The 24,874-nt window shown below is 40.9% G+C and overlaps 1 protein-coding gene across 3 annotated transcripts in view; it reads right to left on the bottom strand.

The window, feature by feature from the left end:
- The window catches only part of CADM2 (cell adhesion molecule 2), a 681,753-nt gene extending 657,817 nt beyond the window's left edge, over positions 1-23,936 (bottom strand). For all 3 annotated transcript variants that reach the window (XM_075102266.1, XM_075102284.1, XM_075102275.1), the window contains exon 1: positions 23,401-23,936. In XM_075102266.1, coding sequence (XP_074958367.1) covers positions 23,401-23,461 — 61 coding nt within the window. In that variant the 5' untranslated portion in view covers positions 23,462-23,936. The remainder of the gene's footprint in view (positions 1-23,400) is intronic.
- Between the last annotated feature and the right edge of the window lie 938 nt (positions 23,937-24,874).

Below are 24,874 nucleotides of genomic sequence, written 5' to 3'. Positions count from 1 at the left end.
CTGTAGTTTCTGATGAAACTCTTCAAAAGATGTGCTCTAATATGCTCTGCAAAGGGAACATTTTAGAAGTTTGACTAAGCAAAGGAGAAACTGAAGATTGTTCCTGAACACCTGTTAGATTAAATGTTCATTTACACGCTCATAAGATATTCTAGGAGAGTTTACATATATGCACATAGAGTATTAGCACACTTAATGCCCATATACTTAAATAACTCTACTTAAATTTCTTCTGTAGCATATGAATATACTGTATAAGTTAAGTCCACTACCTGCTTTCTGAAAGTTACTCTTAATGAACATTAAACTTCACAGTTGTAAACTTTTTAGGGGAAAAAGTATAAGTCAAAAAAACTTCAGCCTCAGTCACACTACACAAAACTGCCACAAATAAAAAGATGCCGAGACATATTTTCCTTCTTACTAAAAAAAAAAAGTATCAAGCGTAATTCAATACACCAGACATTCCTATTTTTTTAATTATACATACACAAACAGATGCATATACACACCCACATTAATGCAATTTCTATCACGAGAAGCTTTGATAAATTTAGAAGTTACATTTGTTTAGATAACTATAGATGGTCAAGAATCCATTTGGAAACTATATGTACTAATAATCAGTTAAGTCTTTTTAAATTAATGTAATGTCAATATACTACTCCCAGGAGAAAAAGCTTTAGTTTAGTAAAAATATTAACATTATATTAAGCAATGATTTCTTTATACTACTGTCAAGTAACTTTACATACTATTCCAAAGTCATCAAAACTTCCTGCAAGTCTGCAAAAGCCATATTTTAAAATGGTAGTCAAAGGCAGAAGTAGATGTTTATAATCAGCTGAATAGTAAAAAGTAAATGCCATCTATTTTCTGTCTTTTGTGATTCTTAACCCACAGCAGAAATTTCTAAGTCCTGTAGGAGATTTTCCTTTTTTAAATTCAATCTCTACTGACAACTTGGTGGTTTTGGTCCGTAGGCAAACACTGCTAGAAGTTAATTCATTCCTAGAGTTTTCAACTTCCCAGACATACATTCAAGAACATACAGTACCAGTACTGGGAATAAATAAATCTGATTGAGATGGGATTTGGGACTTTTTGCCACAAAGTATCAACTAGACTTTATATTATCTCATACATTGTTTTGTAAAGCAGGTAAATCAGAGTGCAGAATATAACCTTGGACTGAACAACTAGAAAGCATCTCAGGTTAAACTAGAGGATAAACAAAACCAAGCCTGAAATAAAGTATTTTCATTCCAGAAGGACAACATGAAGAATTAAAGCATCTGCACCAAGCCCACTGAAATGTGGAAGATACTTAGATTCAGCACTTTCACGTGAGTTTGTCTAGAAAGAACATCTTAAAGTGAAGAAACTCAAAAACCTACTGGAGAAGCTTCTGACTTTACTGAATAGATAGCTACATCAACAGACTAGTCTCGTCAATTTGCACCTAATCCTGTTGAAAACAAGGACACTTACAAAAAAAAGTCATCAAAAACAAAACAAGGCAAGAGTAAATTCATGTTTACAAGGATAAAAAGAACTACCAGCAAGTAAAGTCTTGCAAAGAATATATAAAGATTGAAGAAGGAAAAATACTTCCATCTATAGAAACTGTTTTTATGCAATGTGAATGGAATTTTGATTAAGAAGTAAAACAAATTTTAAATTCTGCATCAGAAGCTGTAGAACATTTTAAGTGTGATAATTGTTATATTGGATAAATTTTAAAAAACTCACCTTTCTTTTTTACCTCAAATTGTCCTATGACAGCAAACATTGCATGTATCACAAGGACAATAAATTCTTCTAACTTCTGCTTATTTCTGGAAAGCCTCAGGCTGATCTTTGGACAAACTTCATTTAACATTCTCATAAGCAACAGTTCCACATAGGTAACAATGTGCTAATCAAATTTACTGATGATAAACTTAGGAAGAACTATCAGTACAGGGAGAAAGCACAATTTAACATCTAGAAAAAACTTCATGACTTAAAGCACTGGAGCAATAAAACAGTCTGAAATTAGAAATTGTAGCTATTCATTCCTTTTGCATGCCAGAGAGAGTTTCCTGTTTTAAGCTGACAGCTTAAGATTTGGATGCAAGGCAAAAAAAAAAAAAATTAAAAATCACAAGTGTGAGCTCCAAATATCTGTAAGCGACAAACGTAGTAAAATCCAGCAGCAGTGGACATTAAAAATAAGGACGGATTAGTAACAAAAACCTCCTCATCTTATTTATAAATTAATTCTTAGTTCATAGAAGGGACTATATTATGTGGCACTTGGAATAACAGATTAGTGCTGATGTATATTCTGAAAGCTATTAGTATAGGCTCTGTTCATAGAGGGATATTCACCCTCTGGACTGAGGCTACTCAAGCACACAGCATTTGGAATAGAAGTATGAGATACTTGTCACAATGTAAGAACTGAATTGAGGAAGTCGTTCAAGTTGTTCTTAAATCAGATGAAAGAACCACCAGCCACAGAAACAAGTAAATAATGACTATTAGAGAGGTCCTACATAGAAAAAAACTGAGGTAATAAGGTAACAAATTTGCACAATTCTTTAAAAAAATAATCAATCTGTAACCATGCATCAATATTTAATGCTTCACCCTAAAGAACATTTTATGCTTTTATTACAGAAAGTATATTGAGCAGAAGCTTGTGCAAAACATGTAATTTCTTAATTCTAATTAATAACCTCAACAATATTTTTAAGTTCCAATTTGGTTATGCCTAAACCCTGTATTGAGGGCAAGCTAGCTATACATAACAGGGATCTTTCCATTTCTTTTCCATCTGAAACTCCATGCCTCAAGTAATGCGTTCTATGATTCTGCCATGCTACTGTACGCTACTTCTCTCCCTCTCCTTTACACCCACCATTTCAGAGCTCTTTGCATTTTCTTGTTTCTTAACTCACCACAACATCGTATGTTATTATGTGAATGCAGCTACTAATGAATGGGAGCAAGATGAGCATCAGGCAATGCTCATCTGTTTTAGGCCTTTGTCTATCATCTGGCCAAGAAACAACAGCAGTGCCAAAAAGATATTTACATTTGCAATACCAAATGCAAATGCTATGGGTCCAATATTCCCCTTTTACAGTACTTCACCTGGGATTTTTCCATGCTCAAACTTTATTTCCAAAGTCAATAAAGTTGTGCCTACCTCCACCTAGATAATTTCCTGAATATCTGGAATTTTAGGACGTTAATTGTGTTGGTATAAGCAAAAATGCAACTCCACCAAACTGAAGCTATGACACAATGACCAGCTCTACTACTCCTTTTTTCCCCCTACCTCCTTTTTTTTTTGACTAACTGTCCTCCTTGAATTTTCAAATTATTTGCCACTGTTTGCAGTGATCAGCAGAGGGACAGAACTGCTTATTCAGTTCAGTTATATCTTCTTGTTTGTCTGCCTGCTACCTCAGTAGTTCTCCCAAATCTTTCTCCAGCTGACAGAGAAGTAACCGTCGGAAACAGCAATGTTTTGTGCAGTTGTGCATTGTTAGGAAGCTGCAAGAGCTGGCAGTGAATAAATCTTCTGCCTTGTCCTAAAGTTCCTAACGTTCCTAAAGTTCCAGCACAGGCAGCAGCTTAGTTTCACATTAAGTGCTACGTCTCCAAATTTACCATTTCCTGACTAAAAAAGCAACATAGTAAAGGGATCAACAGATTAAAAAACAAACAAAACACCTCTCAAAGAACCCACACACAACCCGTATACCTAACACTCCTAATACCTAACACTACGCAGGAAGATGGGGATATTTTTGCAGCTCTTAAGATCAATGCCATCATAGGGGGTGCTGTGGCTCAGAGAAACTGCAACACATACAAAGCCATTCTTCCAAAAAGGCAAAAGCCATCAGCATTTCGCCATAAAGAAAAAGGTCTTATGAGGCAGGGCACTGTCCAAGACATCTGAAGCAACATTATAAGGCACAGAAAGCACTAATGTTCAACCTCAAAATTAGAGTAGTTGAGCCAAAGTTACAAGAGTAAAACTTTACAATTAGTAGTTTTGTGACAAGGCATTGCTGGACCTCAGATGAAAGCCACACTTATAATTAAGACTGCATATGAAACTCCATTGCCAAATTTCCAGCTTACATGAAAAGATGAAATATGAACAAAAATTTTTTTCTTGCATAAGAAAAGAAGATCTTCCAAATGCTCTAGGAAGTCATCATGAATTTCAGCCAACTCCGATTTCAGTTCCTCTTCCACACACACATTCATTTCAGGTAGCTCATGTAGAACACGTTATGGCTTTTTTTTTTTTCTTCAAGTGAAGAAGCTGCAGCTATGAAAATTTCCTGCTTTCATTTGTTTATACTTTTAGCAAAACACTCAGAAACACAGTCCAAACTTAAAGTATCTTCTTTACAGACTTTATTCATGATGGAGAGTGGTTAAACCAGGAGACAGGAGAATAATGCAAGGGTTTTTGTTTATAAGAGGCTAAGCAAAAGTGGTTTAATCATCCTTTTTCTCATTGCATCAAATTCCTAAAAACTTTTTTTTTTTTTGTACAGAGAGGTTAGGAAAATTCGAGAACAATTACATAGAAATTACAAATAACATGATATCATCTGAGGAAACCTGGCCCTAAGTTCAAGCTTCTGAAAAAAGGAAACATGAAACAAGGTCAGGAGAAGTATGCTAGAGAATGAATAGCAGCATTGCTCTAATGAATCCTGCCCCCAGGAATGCTGTCATTCTGTATCAAACTGTTTTGCTACTCCTTTTTTGCTTACTTCTAGATTTTTCCAGTTAACTATCAGCAATGAAGCAGATTTATGAACAGGTTCAGAAATAATATTTGTCACTTCTTAGAAAGTCTTAGTGTTTTCCTAATTCTTCGATTCCTGTTTAAGAAGAATCTGATCTAGTACTTTTGAGTGCAAACCACAGCGACTCAACATTTGAAGAGGGCATTCTTACTTTCATCATAAAGAGGAAAAGCACCCTTATCTCCCTATGATCAGAGAAGAAGTGTTCAAACGGCATGTCAAGCTCAACTAAATATAGTTTGTTGCTAGCTGCTGAGACCAGTACAGTCTAGGAGAAAGGAAACGATCCAAGTTTGGATTTAATCTGAAGCCTCTTCCACATGACTACACCAGTGTCTTTTAGACTTGCAAATCTTATCCTTCTCCCCAGATGCTTACTCCATGCATATGTGCACATTCAGGTCTGTAGATTAGCAAGATTAGTCATTAAACTTCAGTATTAGCAAGGTGCATTCAGGAGATCTGGTTTGGCAGCCCTCCTCATTTGAGTCTACAGAAGCAGATAATAAAAATACATCTGCCGCTGAAAATTTCATGGATGTACTTCAATTACATAATAAAATTCATTCTATCGTCTTTTATTAGATGTATTACCTTTTAACCTTGCTAGTAAATAGCCTAGGCTTTAGCAGGAGAATCACTGCTTAACAAAGAAATCTCAAAGAAAGAAAACAATTATTAAACCAAATTCAGTGCAAAACCAGAGGTATTCCGAGTGACCTCCTGGCGTTGTAAATTTTAGGCTGTTTGTGTGAAGAGAGGAGGTCGGATCAACAGTTATGTTTCTAACCATTTCAAACCACCTTTTTTAGGGTTAATAATCTCAAATGCTTGGAAGACAAGCAAAAAGCATAGAAGTACTGAAAGTATTTATATTAGATACTTTTGTATCCATTTGTTAAGCTTATCTTGGAGTGGATGAAATTCACAACTTCAATATAACTTTAACATATGAACTCCTGCAGCTATAAATGAGAATTTAACAGAAATTAACTAAAATTGTTGCATTTAAAGACTGGCAAGCAGACATCCACCCATTTCATAGAATTTAATTATGTCTCTTCAGTAAAGAACATCTGTTTCATGAAAGTAGGACAAAGGCTGGAATGTAGTACAGCCTTTCACATCCAGCATTAACCAGATGACCCACAATGACCTGGAACAACATAACTCTGACTCTATTCAACGAGCTGGTAACTGGTCTTCTGTAATTCAGCCGTAGTGACATTAACACTTAAAAACAAGTAGTACTTATTTTTGAAGTGATTTTTAATTACAGAGAGCAAAACTAAACATTTTCAGGAGAAGTTTTCACTTTTCACTTCCAGACCATTTAAGTTGTAGCACTTAAGTTCTCTTTAGTTTTGCCCACTCTTTCTCACAGAGGATAACTTGTACACAGACACCTAATTTGTTAACTTTGAATGCACTGCAAATCAAACAGTGAAAAATTTGAAGTTTGTTTAAAAAATGCATATTCAACAAATGCAGGCTATATACACCATGTATTTTTACTTAGAAAAACGACGACTCTTTTTAAACTTCTGCACCTGAATTTCTACTGACCACAGTTAGTACTGCACTGCTGTAAGCTGGCCTACATCTCACTCAGAACTCTGAATTTCAACATGCATTTTTAGCATTCTGCTACATCACTTAATATTATGACAAATATTACACATAGAAACCAAGACTAATGTCTAGATCTGGTTTAGTACAGTGACAGCATGATCTGATATTAAAAAGTCTCACTGAGAGGAAAGGGGCACATACTAACTAAAAGTTAAATGGTTGTGTTTGCAACCACAATAGTAAGAGAAGACCGTATTGAAGATGAACTAGACCAGGTGAATTAGCTCTGCCATAGCCCCATGATGTTTCTAGTTCCCGGACTTGTTTAGAGATCTCTACTTTCAGCCTCATAACCTAGACACGCCATTAGCTGATGAACTTTAACTTCTCAGAAGATACACTTAATATAGAATAAGACAGGATCCACACGAGAGTTAGTGCAGAATAAAGAACTCTGCTTTACTTCATACTTTGTGTCATGGTATTTTGCGATGAAAAAGTCCCCAAAATTAAAGTGTTAAAAGATGTTTGCCAGCAGACCCAGCAACAACACAAAACATTTAAAGGACAAATAGTCACCATTTAACCAACATTTTAGGCGGCTAAAAACTTCATATATTATATCCCTTTACTGAACACATTTTAGTACTTGCACAATCTCAACAGTTTTTTTAGGTAGTGGGGGAAGACGTTTTGATTGGCTGGGGTCATCAGAAAATCTAAAAGCATGCACAAGTGCAAACTGCAAAATAGTAGTACTTGTTTAACATATCTATTCTGGGATGCAGGTGCTGACAAATATGCATAGATAAAATGGTCCTGTTGTACATACGAGGTTTCTACACAGCAATTACTTAAGATAAACAGTGTATGCACTTGACAAGTTCAAAAAAATGCCAACACTCTTGTGTGACTGAATGACTTTTCACATATTGTGGCTGCATCTTGGAATTTTCAGAAACAGGTATACAGCACACACATCGACTATACCTACAATTCAAACAGCAATTGCAAAAAATTATAGACAACACACAAGTAATTCCGTTGCAGCAACAAAATCTTGATTTTATCTGAGCATTGATACCAACGCTTATGTTTCACGATGAAAATAAACAGAATTGCAAATAACAGTCCCCCATAGATGAAGAGAGACAATCATCTTTGATTCAGTTTAGATAGCTGGTTTCACGGCAGAAGAGTTGGACTTTAGAATTTTGTTTATTTTTGTGTTGCCAGCTAAGTTTTATAAACACTTAAAATTCTTGGAGGGGGGTGAGGGGGTGAGGAGGGGGCAAGACATGCACAGTGGCTAAAAAAACAGAACAAAAAATAACCCCAAACAAACAAAAATAACCCCAACTTGCTTCCTGGATATTGGGAATATTTACATACAGTCAACTAAGTAACTGAATTAGGTTCATCAAGTAACCTGAAATAATTGCCTTATCTTCTTGATTATTTTCAATTTTGATAAATGTACACAAACCCAATTCTGTGTCTATCTTATAGTTTCCATTTAGTTCCCCTATGTTTGCAATGTTATGCACAGACAGAGGTTTTCAGGAGGAATTAATCATGACAAACACTACAAAACAACTCAAAAAACCCATCTGCATCACTATCATAAGCCTGTATAGCCTTAAAGCTCAATTTAATTAGACTTGATGAACCAAAGTTAAAAAAGTTTTAAACCCAAAGAATCTGAGATCCCGTTATCAGGGAGAAGAATGGGGAAGTATTCAGTTTACATTAAATATGAAATATTTCCTTAAAAAATACATATTTGGAAGAAAGATTTTACAGGGTTTTCTCCCCTTGAGTTCAACTACAAGTTTAAATTCTCTATACACATCTTTTTAGTTTTAATCTGAACTCTGAAGTACGAATTGTCTAGAGTTGTACTGAGAAATCAAACTGAAGTCACACTCTATACTAAAGTTATACTAAAGAGATGTTTTAACAATATTTGAAAGTGGTTAGTGTAACTATGACAACTGAAAAACTATGAAAAGAAGTGAAAGTCTTTGTTAATGTCGAAAGAAAGTATCTAACAACTTAAAGTGGGGCAGCCACTGCAAAAGCAGAGAGGTTGTATGAAAAACAAGGTAATTCTTTACTGCACCTTTCTCACAAACTGTATCCCTTCCATAGGTACAACAGAAGTTAAGTTCTTCTTGGTTGGCTTTTTTTTTTAAACCAAATTAGACAGTAAAATTTAGTGTTATTTCTGTTATCCTCACCCAAATCTAAACAAGCCAAAAAAAAAGTAAGAAGTCCCATAAAACTTTTACTTTGTCTTATGTCTGAGACAACAAAACCCTGGGTTGAAGTTTCAGATGAGAGTGGGTTCCTCGTGTTTTGGCCTCAGACAGATGGTTTCATGTTTATTCAGGCTTCTTCAACTGATATAATACATTGAAAATATAAAGTCTTATGTCAGCAGACTGACGTTAGAAGAACAAAAAACCTAAAAACCTAGACAATGCAGGAAGAAGAAATGAAATAGCAGAATAAAAGAGAGTAAAAGCTGAAAATGGAACACAAAGAATAAGAGACCTTGGAAATGAAAGAATGTTGAACAAAAAATAATTATCATTTTCTAACAAATAAAAATGCAAAATATTTTATGGTTTTGTTACATTGTGGTATCTTCTTGGATTAGAAAAGTAACCTTGTAGATGGCATTATCCTGCACTTCGTGTATAAATTATTCATTGCAATGTAAGCTAAGGGAAAAAAATTACAGTGCTAAACGTCAATAATTTCAAACAGAAAAATTACCTAAAACTCAGTACCTAGTTCAGATCTCTGCCCATACTGACAATACTCAGCAGGGGGGACGACATGACAATAAAACAACGCAGCATTACTTTAGTGTACTAAGAAAGCAAATCTGAGCTTTACTGATGCTTTCAGAATCGTTGTGCTTCCCAGAATCTAGACAGAACGGAACATAAAAATTGAGCTTTATTTCTTGTTTGCTCTGTTTTGAAATAATGACCCACTCTCTTCCTCAGATCTAAGGATCAACTAATATCCATTTTCTAAAAATAGTTTTTGGAATGTTCTGGAAATCACAAGACATTTTCAGTGCAGCCAGCTTAAAACAGATTCTTAAATAGTGTCTGTAATTTAGAAAAAAAAATCTCAGTAAAACAGCAGGAGCTCTGACTCTAGCACCTCTCTCCTTCAACGTGTTCATACGTAGCTGTTTAGAAAGGAGTGGGCTGGTGCAGAAAGACTTAGAAGTGGTCCTTCGTTTATTTGTTGACAGCCCAGACCCATCTGGAATACAGTATACAAACTGTCCATTTAATTTGTTTTGAATCAGAAGTATTGGAAAGAAGTAACTACTTGAAATAAATACTCTCCTTCTCTCCAGCCAAATGCTTCTTCAGGAGGACACTCACATATCACAGGACTTGATTCAGGGGCCCAGCACCTTCCTGGAAAAGAGGAAAATGCTGCAAAAATGCAGTACTTCAAATATTCACGAGCATGTGCTAATCCACAAGCCAAACTGCAGGTTGTGGGAGATAGCAGAAACTCCTTAAGGTAGCTAGTTTAATAATTGAGTTTATAATATGCATTCAGAAATCTTCTGCACACTTGTACCCAATTACAGTTAGCAACAGATAATCTATTAACACACCCCTTTTAAAAGTATAGAGTCTGCTAAGCCATGCAAATTGAACCACTCTCTCTGAGATACAATGCTGGAATTAGTAAATGCTAAGCACTGAATTAACTATGGCAGTGAGGTTTTGTTAATAGTTTTTAATGGTACGCACCAAAAACTTTGTACAAAATCTATTAACACCTACAGCACACTACTCAAATGTGGCTTCTGCTACAGTGTCAAGAATACTTGTTTTCAGGAACTAAAAGGGTCTTTCTAAATTATTTCTTTGTGAATTAGAGTTGCTTTGGGTTTCTTTCCAGTTTCCAGAAAACACCTTTTGGTACTTTTCAAACTCTGGAACAATAACTACAGTTGTGTCACTGAAAAATTACAAAAAGCAATATAAGAGGAACAATTGCTTTTAACCCTGGTAGATATTGATTTGCAATATTATGGGTATTATTTATATATTTTATAAAATCTCTAATCTGAGTCAAGTAAAAGCTTTTTATGTTTACACACATACAATCACAAAGTACAAACCAAACCTTCTCCTTCAGATTCCTCTCTCTACTGCAGCACTTTAGGAGTAAGGGAGAGAAACTGCAAGAAAAAGTGTTTTCACACTCCCCCATTTTTGACTATTAACAGCTACAGCTTATTTTTTGAATAAGTAATTACCTACTTAGAGCAAACACATTCCTAAATTTGACCTAGCTAGAGTACATTTTCATCACTTTTTCAGTAGAGAAGTACATTTTCCCCTTATTTCTTTATGTTCCATCTGTTCTTTCAAGATTCCTTTTTAAGCAGCAGTCAAAACAAGAGGCATTCTCTACCAGGGTGCTACATACTGAAGTTGGATTCTAATTAGAGATTTATTATTCTGCTGCAACATTGAACACTGATGTAACAAATCTATCTAGATCCCAGGCAGTTCATTATAGTCTAGCTTCACTATTTCCTATTACAGCATTAATGGCATTGAGACAAGACAGTGATTAAAACTTAATATTTTTTGTAAATGGAATAAATTTTAATAAATTGGTTTTCTCAATTAATTGTGGCTTATATACTGCTACTACACAGTTACAACAAATTTCTTCCATCTATTACTGATGATCTTATTGTGTTGTTAGCAAATTAGCCTTAAAATGTTTAAGAAACCAACAATGGAAAAGGATTCAAAGGTTCACATATCTAATCATGCTAAACTTATCTGACTGAATAATCCTAAATATACAGCCAAGTAAGGAGTCAAAAAAATTATTAGAATTCACTCTGAAGTCATTCAAACAGAATAAAAGGAAGTATATCACCATGCTGAATAAAACTAAATCATTTGTTGTATGCAAAAGTTCCTCTACATAAAATAGAAAGTGTTGCATTGTGCAGTTATTAGCTCTCAAAGTAGCATCCTCAATGAAATCAGAAACAATAACTTCTTCAAACATTAAAGAGAGCTAAATTCATTCTTGAAAAGTAGTAGCCTGGTGTTCTCAGTCCATACTTAAGAATTCAGCTAAGCTACAAAGATGAAAGAACAGCACCACCTAGTCCTCTATTTAAAAGTCTTCAAATATTATCATCCATTGATTTATTTTTGTAATCGATATTCACATATGCATGTGTATTCTGCATCTGTCACATTTCCATAGGAAACAATACTAGCAAGTTTGTCAGGAGTTATTAAAGCATCTGATGTAGATACTTTACAAGTGTATTCGGGGGGGGCGGGGAGGGAGGAAGAAAGCTTGCATATGCAAGAATGCTAGACACTTGTAATAATACAAGTATTGTTCTAAAGCACCATAAACACCCAATGGCTCATCCATCCTTAATATTACTTGAGGAACTATTTCTCTAATTTAATCAAGACATTGTATTTGTATTGATTCCCCTGTACAGTAGTCTGTCACTTCATAGAATGTATGTGTGTTCCAGATGCAAAAAAATATATTCACGATACAGACATCACAAGGGCCTCAGCAACATATTTTAAAAAACTAATTATAGCTCATGCAAGTCATTTCAGATTTTGTGTTCTACTCTGCAAATAGTAGCAGCCTTTCAGAAATGGGGTAGATACTTTAGTTGTCAGTTGGACTGAAAGTTTTCACGTCAAGAATTTCCCTGCTAGACAACAAGAGATGTGTAGTAGAACAATCCAGAAGTTTACCATGACACAACAGCAGCACTTAAGAAGTTACCTACTCCTACCATGTGGACATCTTAACCAAGTTTTACTAGCGTAGCTGCCTGTGTTTCAGTTTGATAAGCACATAGCTACACATGGCAGAATAGTTAGCCTTTTCTAGACACGCTAGATCTTCTAAAGATCTCACTCACATCAACAGGACATAATAGCAGTGGAACTTTATTTCTAAAGACTTCTTATGTTTTGACATTGATATTCATCAGTCAACTCTGACTTCTAATACTAACATCCATTGCACTAGGTATTTTCTGTCAGTCTCAAATAAGGTGCAAGCAACATCAATACTGTGACTATTCTGGATAGTACTGCATTTTACACTGCGATGGCATGTCTTGTAACATTATAGAGAGAATTGGAGTTAACTGCACCTACAAAGTGTTTTAGCTGCATTTCAACAAAATGTTCAAATCAAATAATCGATTTATCTAACTTAGAACAAGGAAAATTAAGCTCCACTGAAATGACCTCAGGTAGCACATATGCATCAATATGCTGAAGTTCATCTAAATTCCTGGGTTTTATACAGTAGCATTTTAAGTATTTTCAGCTCCCAAATCTGACCCTTCCTACCAATCCCTGTAAGGAGTCTTCCATGCTGTACTGATGCAAAAAAAATCAGGCTCTTAACAGACAAAAGAGACCAGAGCCTTACGGGCACCTCACTAAAAAGCTTCTGTAACCAGTGCTGTTGGCAGGGTCAGGCCCCACTGCCGGGGACTGGATCCCACTGGCTCCCATCCTCACTTCTCTTAGTGCACATTTGAGGAAGGCAGAGAAAAGTAGGGGGAAGAAAAGAAACAATTAAAAAAAAAAATTTAATCTAAGCATCCTATCACATCCCTCCCATGTAACATCTCATCCAAGGTAGAGAGGAAGATGTTCTCTCATAGCTTCCACAGAATACACTTGCCCTAAAACCTTCACTTGTTGCATTACATTTCCTGGGGAAAGGAAGAGGTGGAGAGTCATAGCAGGAGAAAGACAAAAAGGCATGCTGTATCCGGCAAGCCTGAAGTCATGCAGTGTTTTATTCCAGCCTAATCTTCATATACATCTTGGTCTCTTACAGCAAAGGCTTTTGTGGTAACTCTGGAGGGGTTGTTTTATTCCCAGAGAAAATAAATTGCCCCATTTCCTGTCCCCCATCTATCTTCCTACCTACGTATCATCCCTGAAGGCCACTTAAGCGATGGTGTGGCATAGCATCGCTCACTTCTTGCACAGTTGACACATTAATGTAAACAGATTATACAGGATCCAAATTTGAGGCCTTTATCTTCACTATCTTGAGAAGGGAAATCCCTTCATGCATATAAGGTAGGGCTATTGCTGTTTCCCCACTTCAAGTCTCACAGCAGCAAATAGAAGAAACAAAATTTGGCTTTCTTGACAGGTATCCCAGGCAGACAAGGCCTGCAGGGAGATGACTCCACATTCGTCTGTGACCAGTTAGTCACCTATTCTTAAGTTTCTTTCTGAAGATATTTCCTTTCTAGAATAAAGTTCAAATGACAAGAGTTTTTTTAATGACTGATTAAAAGAAAAAAAAAAAAAGCCTATGATATTAACAAATCATTAAACAGCAAGTCTTCATTTCTTCTCTTTAAATAATATAGACTACTGGATTCTGTTTTTCTGTGAGGATTTACAGTATATACCTATTGCAATCTGAAATAGTCTAATGAACATTAAATGCATCTGCACTTCCAAATCCTGCAATACAGATATCACAATAAATGATGAATACCCCTTACAGAACATGTTCAACTGCCTTTATCCAGATTTCCTGTTACTCCATTCTGCATCAGATTAGGTAAGAAAAATGTGGTTTTGTAGAACAGAACTATCACTTGCTTTTATAACAAACAAAAGCAAATCTATACAAAAGGTGACAAAATTCTTTTTCTCAAAATTCAACAGATAGTCTGGGAAATTCTGCAATCACGTTATTCTAAATGACACATGCCCCCCCCCCCCCCAAGTATTGCTTCAACAAAATATATAAAAGTCTATTCACTTAAAACAATCTTATAATCCAATCTATTCTGAAGTTATATTAATCTTTTGTGTTAAACATATGTGAACTTCCCATAAATAAGTCTATAAGCTATTGAAGTTTTCAGCTACCATAAAGAAAAAACAAATGGTCCTTATATTTCTATTGATTACTTGCCTTCTCCACCAGCTCCAAAATTCACCATTCAGAACACAGCAAAGCAATAATGATTTATAAGTTGCAAAACAAACAACTTAGGAAGCAGAAAACATTAATTTTAGCCTTTATAAAACCCACACTTATTTTGTGGGGGAAATACTGGAATTATATGAGCTCTGGACAATTTTTTAAGGAGTGCATGAGACTTATGCACTCTAAGAACAGCACACATTTTGCATTTTACGTACCAAAAAAGAAGCATTAACTAGCAGTTTGTAACCTACAAACTTTACCTTCAGCAAGGAGAAATATGCCAAATACTTGACAAAAAAATTCCGAACAAGGTAAGGAGAATGCCCAGCTTCTTCCGAACAAATAGTCAACGTGCTAGCCCAGACTTAGCTTTCTTATATACTACTTGTGTTCAAATACACATCATGTTGGCTACTGCTTACAGAAACATAATCAAGATATATCTTAAGACACTAGCATACTAGACGCAAGACTCCAACGTTCAGAGAAAGCACAGCCTATAAAGCTAAATCACTGTAATTTGTTTTTATAGTAAAAGATGAGACATGGCCTCTTTTTAATATGTAATATCCTTGTAATTGCCACACGTCACATTTAAGTTCTGAAAAGCTCCATGTTATGTGTTGCTAACTTGGCTACAACTGGTTTTAACTTAAAATTGAAGGGACTCCCTTTAGACTGTACAAGTATCATTTGTCATTAACCAAGACGGTACTTACAGCTTCCTCCATATTAGTCCAAATCTCATCTATTTTTCTTAATATTACAAGGCCACACTATACAAGCCTAGAGACATCAATAACGTTATTAGAAATCTGCAAGCGCAATGGAAAACATAAATTTTAAGGTTAGGAGGAAACTGCAATGCCATGCTTATCCTAATAAACAAGATATTCCGCATTTCACTTAAACTTATTAGAATTTGCAGTGTTAGTTTAAGATTTCCTCCAAAAATACAGAAAAGTCCTCTCACTTTCCCTAGTATTATTTTAGATGTTAATGAAAGAATTCATGTAAGGGAAATACCACAGTATACTCCTGTATATTGTACCATTTTATGATCTGTCACAGATTTGAGATACTCTTAATTAGTAGTCCGTTTAGTGAGTAATATCTCTAGTCACTGCATTTACTTTCCAATTTGCAAACAGCTGCGGTTCAACATTTTTTATCTAACTGAAGATAAAAAATTTGTTTTAGCTGATGACCTGGAGTGTGAACAAGTATTTTCAGATATCAAACTAAGTTTTACTTTTCCTGTATAAACTGTGCAAACCAGTGGAGACTTCTTTACTATTCCTCAATTTACACCCATGAATGTATCATAATGAAACACCAACTAGCATGTCAAGATTTAAATTTCACATATCAAAAAAAAACAACAACCCCAAACAAATGAACGCTCAGGGAAGAAGAAAGAAATGCCTTTGAGAGGGATAAATATAAAACAAGCCTGACATTGGAACACATTTTGTAAATTTTTTTAATTAAAAGAATTTTTTTTAATTAAAACTCCAGCTTGACTTTGTCTGTACCATCTCACTGCTTTTGCTTGGTATTTTGTTATGGGAAAAAAATAGTTCATAACAAATTTGTACTCCAAAGTTACATAATTTTTTAACTATTACATATTTTTTACATATTTTTAAAATAGCAAATTCAATGACCTTAAACCCTACACAAGTCTAAAAATTCATTGCTTCTGCTTCCACTAGTGTAGGTTTTCCCCTGTTAGGGACTAAGCAGAATAGCCTTCCTGCCTTACAGCATAGCAGGAATAAAAGCAGGTCAAGTTACACTGTTAATCCAGCAGATGTAGGTCAGTTTGGGATAAATATCAGAACAAATGGAAAATACCGAAGTGCCTACTACGACTGCTGCTGTGAAGTAATTTGGCCTTATTCTCTTCAGAGCTGTCAGTCAGTCACAGCTGTGGAGTTTCCAGTGTTGAACTTTGAAAAGCCGGAGTTTTTAAGATTTAGATGGGTCAGTACAGCTGTGCTGGGCTACACAGCTTCTGCCAGAAGAAGTGGCAATAATGCAATGCATTATATATTGATGGTATCCAGAAAGGCATAACTGTATTTTTATATGTGGTCACAAATTACTTTTGCATGTAGTAGCATACTCAGGTTACTTTAGCTAAGATTTGGCAACTGAATTATCATGATTAGAATCATTGTTTGATTAATATTGTGGTATATAAGTTTAAGATAACCAGAATATTTTCACCTCTAACATAAGAAAATGCTCTCTTGTGCTCCATCCTTCCCATCCAACAGCGAATACAGGTAGTCAAAAAACTGTTTACAGAAAGATGACAGAGGGAATATCAAAACTATGCAGACAACCACTATACTGTATATGTGGCAATACGCAGTTTTACAAATAACCTAAACCTTGCCAACTCCATTCACAAAACAGAATAAGATGGAGAGGCATTCAGTAACATACCTCTGTGAGCATAACTTTATTTATATGCATACACCCAGAGAAACCTTCAGCTCCGAAAGAGCTTTAGGGATTCAAAATGAGAAACAAAGACCACACACTGATTGTTTTCCTAAAACTGAAGGGCAGCTGCCTATGGACAGTTAATATTCCTTAACAGCTATGTAAGAAAAAAAAGGAGGATTCTAGATTTAGTAATACAAAAAAGCAAAAAGTTACATTTATGAATTTGTAGTAATATAAAACTATATTAACAGTCCTTTGCTACTACTTAAAATGTGAAAGCTATAAAACACTCTCCAAGAGCTATCTGATTAAACTAGAATGCAGTAAATGCAACTCAACTCATGGTTGGGAAGAAATAGTCTTTCCCCTCAAAAATCCCAAACTTGTCAGACAGCAAAACTACTCCTCAATAAGGCTTACATAGATCCCCAGATCTCTGTTTTGCAAATAAAAGGATGGCAAAGGAAGCAAGTATTATTTTGTTTTTCACACAGATGTCAGGGAAAGGAGATAGGATGATAGGTAGGCAGACATTGTTAGAGGAAGAAACAAGGAGTCTTCCAGTCCATCTACAACAAAAACAACTATCTACATTCTTCACTAAATCCTTTTTGCCTGTTCCAAGTTCTCCATGTTAGAAAGTCCTACAGGCAAAACATTAGTATTAAAAGGGAGCACTGGAAGATGCAATACACAGCCTCCAGTGTTAGCACTCTGTTTTGTCATCAAAATAAATGTTCTCTGCTTCTTCCTCTCCCCCTTAAAATGCTATTATGAGAGTATCCTATGTACTGATGTTTAGAGCACCCACCTTGAGCTTACTGTGCATTAAAACATAAGAGAAATTGTAAACATTTGGACTTTATCTTTAATTTCCATTTATAAAATGAAGGGAAAAGATCCTGAAATAAGGTCACAGAAAAAACAAAACAAACCCCCCAAGAAAACCCACAAACGAAACACCACAGTATTAAGAACCCTTGCAAAGACACCCACGCCCATTTTTCCAAAATACTCAATTATTTTCAAAACATTTTCGTTACGTATAAAGGTAAGTTGTCCAATGGCAGATTCCTGAGAGAAACCGTGATTTTACAAGTTACTCCTTGCTACTGGAATTTGATGTTTGCCTTTCTTCCTTTCAAACACACCACCAAAACTCCTTGGGAAGAGAGGATATGCTCATTAAGATCGTACTTAATAACGATGCCACCCCAGAGGAGAGACCTACTAAATTATGTCTAATAGTTTTACCATTCTACATTTGTTTTGTAATGTGTAATTTAAAAAGCACGTCAGTGGCATTGTCTCTAGAGAAGACCTTCCATTGTTTTGAGAGTGTCTAATAGAATTAGCCTGTTGTTAGATTCATGTCTTAAAACAAAATTCAAGTATTCCTTCTTTCTCTTGTAGAAGGCATTAAGACGACAATGACAGTATCTTCTGTTTCTACTTTTTAAATATTACATAAAGAGGGAATCATCATTCTAACACAGTCAGCCACGCTCTAGTTCTACTGCTCGTCTCTTGGCAACTACCTGATGTCCACACCCATGACTTCATCATACATACTGCTGTTAGCCGTCACTTACTCACCATTTGTGATGCAGAAGATTAAAAAAAAAACACAAAAAACCCAATCAAAACAAACTTCAAAATCCAATCTTGACTTTACATAGCGATATTAAAAGGTTAATTCTTTGGTGGAAAGAGTAAGGGTAACCACATTCAATACGATTTGTCAAAAGTAAGATCACGCCAGAGAGATGGTGAAGCTAATTGTGAGAATTAAGGCTTTAATAACAAAAAACAATGGCTTATAGACATTTATAGTACACTAAAATGGAATTGCAACCGACAATTAAGTAAATTTAAAAGCAGAGGGAGAGTCACTGTTTTACATTTCTGAAATTAAAAAAAACCCCACAATATTTAAAAAGAGGTCTTAGAAGAAAGTAGACAAGAAAAATGTACTTGTTTCAATGGAGGTGCTTCTCTTGAACAACATTTCCACAGAGCTACTTCTTCAGTGAGAAACTTCAACACTGCTGACTGTTAAATTTATGATAGAAACTTGAAAAATATTTTGTGTGTGCAGAGTGATAAATATTACGAGAGTGAGTGATCCCTATTCGTGTAGTCCTCAGGGAAGTTGTGTGAAGTTATCAATGGGAAAGTGGATTGTTTAGTTACTTCATGTTCTAAAACTGAACATGAGCTGCTATATAGTGACCATCAGTAAAAATACATGAAGAAATCAATCAGAAGATTTCATAAAATATGAGCCAACCTGAGAACTAAGCTGCTAAATAAGCCTACCAAGCCTTGGTCAGATTGTCAGAAATCGTATAAAGACAGCCACCATCAAGCAGAGAGATACACTTCATGTTTCAACTTGTGTGTAAAATATTCCAAATAAAGATTGTACGAAAACTACCGTCTTCTATTCTGTAATTGTCTATACCCTCACAGAATTTACAGATTACAACAACATGCTTTCGCCTTGCTGTACACCGTATTAGTGTAACAACATTCAGCTGTCAAGGCAACCCCTATGCATACAGCGTTGGGTTGCCAAGATTTTGCCAACAGAAATCCTACTGAAAATTTGTAACAGAATCTAGATGTGCAAGATATTGAGTAATGTATGACAACTTTCCCTTAAATTAGCTTAGATGATCTGAGAAGTATCCATTTGCATATTTGCTAGGGATTTTGGTTTTTGTTTGGTGTTTTTTTGTTTTTCTTTTTTCAATTCTGCTTGTACTAGATCTGGGCTTATGAAAAAAAAGTCTCACCCACAAGCAATTGCCCGTCTTCACTGATTTGTTGCATCAGTGATCACAGATTCAGACAAATTAAAGTGTCCCTACGTTATTTTTATTAGTAGACAGGTTGCGAGCATTTAAAGTGTCTGAAGAAACCATATTGAGAAGATGTGCCTGGTGTTGGCAGAGAACTGAAAGTACATGATTTGCTACCACAAAAGCACTATCCAGTGTCTTCTCAGGAGCAGAGCACATTAAGGCATTAGATGCCATTTGCATTATCACACAGCAGGGGGCTACAGCAGCTACAATTCCAGGATAATCTTAACCCGTATCTGTATACTACAAATCCAACAGAACTATTTTTAATATTACAGTTTCTCACACAATAGCTCTTTACAATAAAATACTTACTTTTTGGGTTGCACGAAAAGAGCTCAGATAATATACTTGAGATATCCTAAATATATGCTGTCCTCTAACTGTTAAATTTTGTCTTAGGCAGGCTAAAGTCATGAAGAAGGAAAAAAAAAATCAGAATGAAACGAAAATGTAAGGGTGACTGTAAACATACATAATGGTTTAGCTGCTTGGGACATCATTTAAGTACTCCAGAATCATTACAGTGCACGAGCTAACAACAACAGCAGCCAGACATCCTACTATTTTCACAGCAAACGCTGGGGAGGGCTGAGCAGACTGATATCATACCCGAACTCAGCTGACAAACTGCTTCTCAGCTCAACATGCTATTACTCCCTCTTCCACCTCCATCGCTCCCCTTTCACAGCAAGCAGTTGACACTGGGCTCTTTTACTTCTTGTTTGCCTCCTTTCCAAAGGGACCGCTTGCTGTTAATGCTATTCCACGCACAAGCTGAGAAGCATTATTCTATGTCCTCTTCCCTCAGCTGATGCTTCATCAATACTCAGGACCGATTCCTTAAGCAAGTCTCTCCACAGATCACACCAGAAAGGCACGCTTCCATACAGGACAGACGTCAGCTTGACTCTTTGTCACCTTGCCTTTAAACTTAATTACCTTCACTTTCGCTAACAGGAACCATCCTTAGTTACAATCCAGAAGTGCTTCGAATCCTCAGAACAAAGATCTTATTGACGCACAGAGCTGATGAGAAACCTGCGCAGCCCATAGCCCACAAACAGAAACAGAAAATCTAACAAATCCGTTGAGCCACTTCAAAACACAGTTTGGGGAAGCAAAGCAAGCCAACAGGAAAAGCTACTTTTAAAAGCTGCCAACAAGAAACATGTCTAATATGGTAACTGTGTCTGCTAGCTGTGCCAAAATAAATGGCAGAAACTGAGAAAATAACATTTATGAAGTAGCACTGTAAGGCGGACTAAAAGAATTCAGTAGCTGTTAGAAACAGTCACTATTCAGGTCAGTCTTCTCCTAGAAAATATTTACTCATCATCTTCTCCATTCTCCTTTACCTTAGGACAAAACGATATAAGTTATTTCCTCTCACCCCTCTCTGAAGGTTACAGGTTCTTTACATACCCCCCCCCTTTTTTTTTTTTAAATACCACCCAGCAAAGGTGCCTCCTGAAGCAGCACTCTGCTGAAGGGCGGTATGCAAAGTGCCCAAGTATTTTTGATTGCAGCTTTAATCAGGAGCTGTAAAAAATAATCGTGTGAGAAACTGAAGAGAGGGAGACGTTTTAAATAGACGGAGGGCAAGCTGGGTACCGTGTTAAGCATCGCTTTTCCCCATCTGCAGGGACAGGCCCAATCTGGTTATTTTCACACAGTGGCGGTCAGATTTGTATTACACCCCTTTTCTTGCAACATGTTTTTTACCTGATGCAGTTCGCAGAGTTACATTTTGCCTGGCACGCTCCCTAAACCGCTGTGAAAGGCATCACTGTTTTTAATCACTGGTTGACTCTCAAAACTGCGATGCGCTGAATGCAGCTGATTGCATCTTAGGAAAGATCAAATCCTCCTCCTCCAGCAGCAGCCCCGGTTTTATTGGTGATAGAAAGTCAGTCCAGACGCCCCCCCTCCTCACCACCACCACCCCCCTTTGCAAGGCAATGAATCGACAATTCACAGGGCAATGTAAAAGGCAGAGAGGAGCCAACCCCCAGGTGCAGCCGGCCACACATGCCCCAATAAATAATCTTGTATAGCACCAACACAGCGGCTCCTTGTGCGCTGACGCACCGGGCAACTCGTAAACGCCGGTAAAGAATACAAATAACCTGCCCGATCAAACTGTCCTTCGCGATCGCCAAGCGCACCCCCCACCCCCACCCCGCATTTCTCCCCTCCACGGCCGGCAACTTCCCCGGGAGGCGGAGCGGCGGGCGGCGGGCCGAAGGGCGGGCGGGGGAGGAGGCTCGGGTGTTCGGGGCACCCCGGGTGCCGCCGCCGCTCCCGCCGGAGATCGCCCCACGCGTGACGCAGCCGAGGGAAACGCGAAATATATTAAACTTGACGTGAAATGGCACGACGGAGGCGGGGGGGGGGGGGGGGGGGTGGTGTAGAAAAATAAATAAATAAATAAATGGCACAAGGTCACTTAGTTTAACCGTCCCTTCGCCTCCCCCTCCCGAGCCGAAATACCCCGCGGGCCGAGCCGGGGCGGGAAGCGAGGCCCCGCCGCCGCCGCCCCAAGGGCCCCCAGCGAGTCGCTGTCCGGCGGCGGCCCCCCGGCCCCCCTCGCACCGGCCAGGGCCGCCGCCTCGCCTGACCTCCCGCCCGGCCGCTGCGTTACCTCCCGCCGCCCGGCGGCGGGGCAAGGGGGGAGGGGGAGCGGGGGGGAAGGGGGAGAAAGGGACGACGGGGCCGCGCCGCGCCGCCATCCCGCCGCCGACGGGGGCAAGCTGCCGGCGGCAGCGCAGCGGGCTGGGCGGGCGGGCGGCGGGCCGGCCTTCCCCCGGAGCGGGGGAGGTCTGGGGGAAGAAATCCCGCAGGCAGAAGCGGCGTGGAGTGGCACGACAGCGGTGTGCCGCCGGCTTCCCTCCGCGGCCGCCGCTACCTTTGACTTGGAGGGCTCACGGTAATTACGAGGAGCGGCGGCGGGGAGCGGAATACATCCAGCGTGGGAACTAGCTGCTGGATGAGCCGCCCGGAGCAGGATGGTGAAGGGAGCCGCTCCCGACCCCCCGGCTCACCCGATTCCCCCACGTACATATTTTATACCCCACACACAGGCTCGCATTCGCGGCGGCGGGAGCGAGGCACGGACACCCGCCCCCCCCCCCCGTGTGTGTGCGTGTGCGTGTGCGTGTGTATGTCCCCGTCCCCCGCCACCCCCCTCCCCGCCGGGGAGGCACGGCCGGAGCCCCCCCGCTTCCCCGGGAGGCGGTTGCGGCGCGCACGCTGCCGCTGCGGCGGCACCCGCACTTTCGGGGGCGCGTTTGCGGGTTGGAGGCGAGCGGGAGGTGACGGGGAGTTGAAGGGACGGCTGCAGGGCTTGGCGAGGGGCTGGCGGCGGCGGGGGGAGAAGCGCTGAAGGAGGGAAGAGGCTGCCGGGGTAGGACAGGAAGGGTTAACAACCGTGCGGCGCTTTAGCGCTGGATAGCGCTACCGGAGCGGGAGGCGGGGGGCACCCGGGGAGGGGACGGCGGCGGAGGAGGGGGAGCGGGTCAGGAGCGGGGCGGCGGTGTGTGGGGGGGGGGGGGAGTCGGGGATGCCCCGGTCCGCGGCGGTGCCCCCCCCCAGGGTTCCTCCCTCCCTCCCTCCCCACGCGCGGGGCAGGGGTGGGGAGGAGGCGGTACCTTGTACGAGGATCCCGCAGAGGCTGTAGAAGCGCAGGAGCGCGCCGGGCTTCAGCCGCATCCTGGGGGCTCCCCTCGGGCTGGGTGGGCGCCAGGCACGCAGATCCGCAGCCTCCCGCCGCTCCGCTCTCCGGGCGCTTCCTTCCCCCCGCAGGAGCCGCCGCCGCCGCCGCCTCCGCCGCAGTGTCTCCCTCGCTGTATCCAGTGGGGTGAGGAGGAGGAGGAGGAGGACCAGGGTCGCGGGGGTGGATTGGGGAGGGAGGAGGAGGAGGAGGAGGACGAGGCGGGGGGAGCAGCTCTGTCCGCCGGCTCCGGTGCTGCTGCTGCTGGGCAGGTTCAGCTTCCCCCCGCGGAGCGGTGCCGGGTGTCCCCGCTGGCTCCCCTTTCCCCTGCCGCCGCGTCCGTCCGTCGGTCCGTCCGCCCGCCTCTCCTGTCCCGTCCCGTCCCGTCTGGCTGGGGGTGGGGGGGGGGGGGGCGGCTGCGTTGGCGCGGCGGCACGCGGGGAAGCTGCTCCGCTCCGCTCCCCGGCTCACGACACAAGGGCACTCTCGGCTTGCGAGGCTCCCCTGGCCTCGCCCCGCCCCCACCGCCCGCCCCGCCCCTTTCTGCCGGTAGCCACGCCCCTCTCCCCGCCTCCGCGGCCACACCCCGGCCCGTGGGGACGCCCCCGCCACCGCCTCGGCCACGCCTCCGCCGGCACGGGCCGCCCCCTGGTCGCCAGACCGCCCCCTCAGGTGGGTACGTGATTGGCACCGGCGGCTCTCCAATGGGAAGCCCCCGGGCTAGGCCGGACTGCCAATGAGGCGGTGACGGGGAAGGCGCGGGGCTCCAGGTTACAAAACAAACGGGCGTTTCTCAGCGTCTCCACCGCCAGCGAGGTGCCAGGCCCTACCTCCGGCGCCGCTGAGTGGCAGCCGGCTCGGGCCAATCGCAGGGAGGCCCGGCTCCGCCGCGGCTCTCCAGCCAATGGGCGGCGAGCGGCGGGGGGGCGGGGGCGAGCGGCGGGGCGCTGTCCAGGCCCGGTTCTGAAGCGGCGGCGGCGGTGGCGGAGGCCTGGGGAGAGGCGACGGCGCCGCCCCGGGGCAGGGCGCGGCGGGGCGGAGGCCGGGGCGGCGTTCCCGGCTGTCACACCGGCGGCGGGGGGCGGCGCGGAGTCTGCCCGCCGGAGGATAGGAGCGGCAGGTGTCCCCTCAGCGCCCCGGGCGCCGGCGGCGGCGCGACCGTTAACGTCCGATGGCCCTGCGCGGGCCAGGCCGGGGAGCCCCGGGAGCGGCGTGGCGCTGGCGGCCTCCCCGCCAGGCGGGGCGCCCCGCCGACAGCCGCCCGCCGCGGCCGGACCGGCGGCGGGGCGGGAGAGTCGTCGGCCGCCGCCTGGCGGCCCCTGGCCCGCCGCGGCCCGGGAGGGAGCGGGGCCCGGAGCTGGGCCGGGCGGTGGGGTGCGAGGCGCACCGACGGCAGGGCCGTGGGATCGGGA

The sequence above is a fragment of the Phalacrocorax aristotelis genome, chromosome 1 (assembly GCF_949628215.1).
Source record: "Phalacrocorax aristotelis chromosome 1, bGulAri2.1, whole genome shotgun sequence".
In the NCBI taxonomy this organism is placed as follows: domain Eukaryota; kingdom Metazoa; phylum Chordata; class Aves; order Suliformes; family Phalacrocoracidae; genus Phalacrocorax; species Phalacrocorax aristotelis.
The sequence above is the reverse complement of the archived record's forward strand: the minus strand, read 5'-3'. Positions and strand labels throughout refer to the sequence as shown.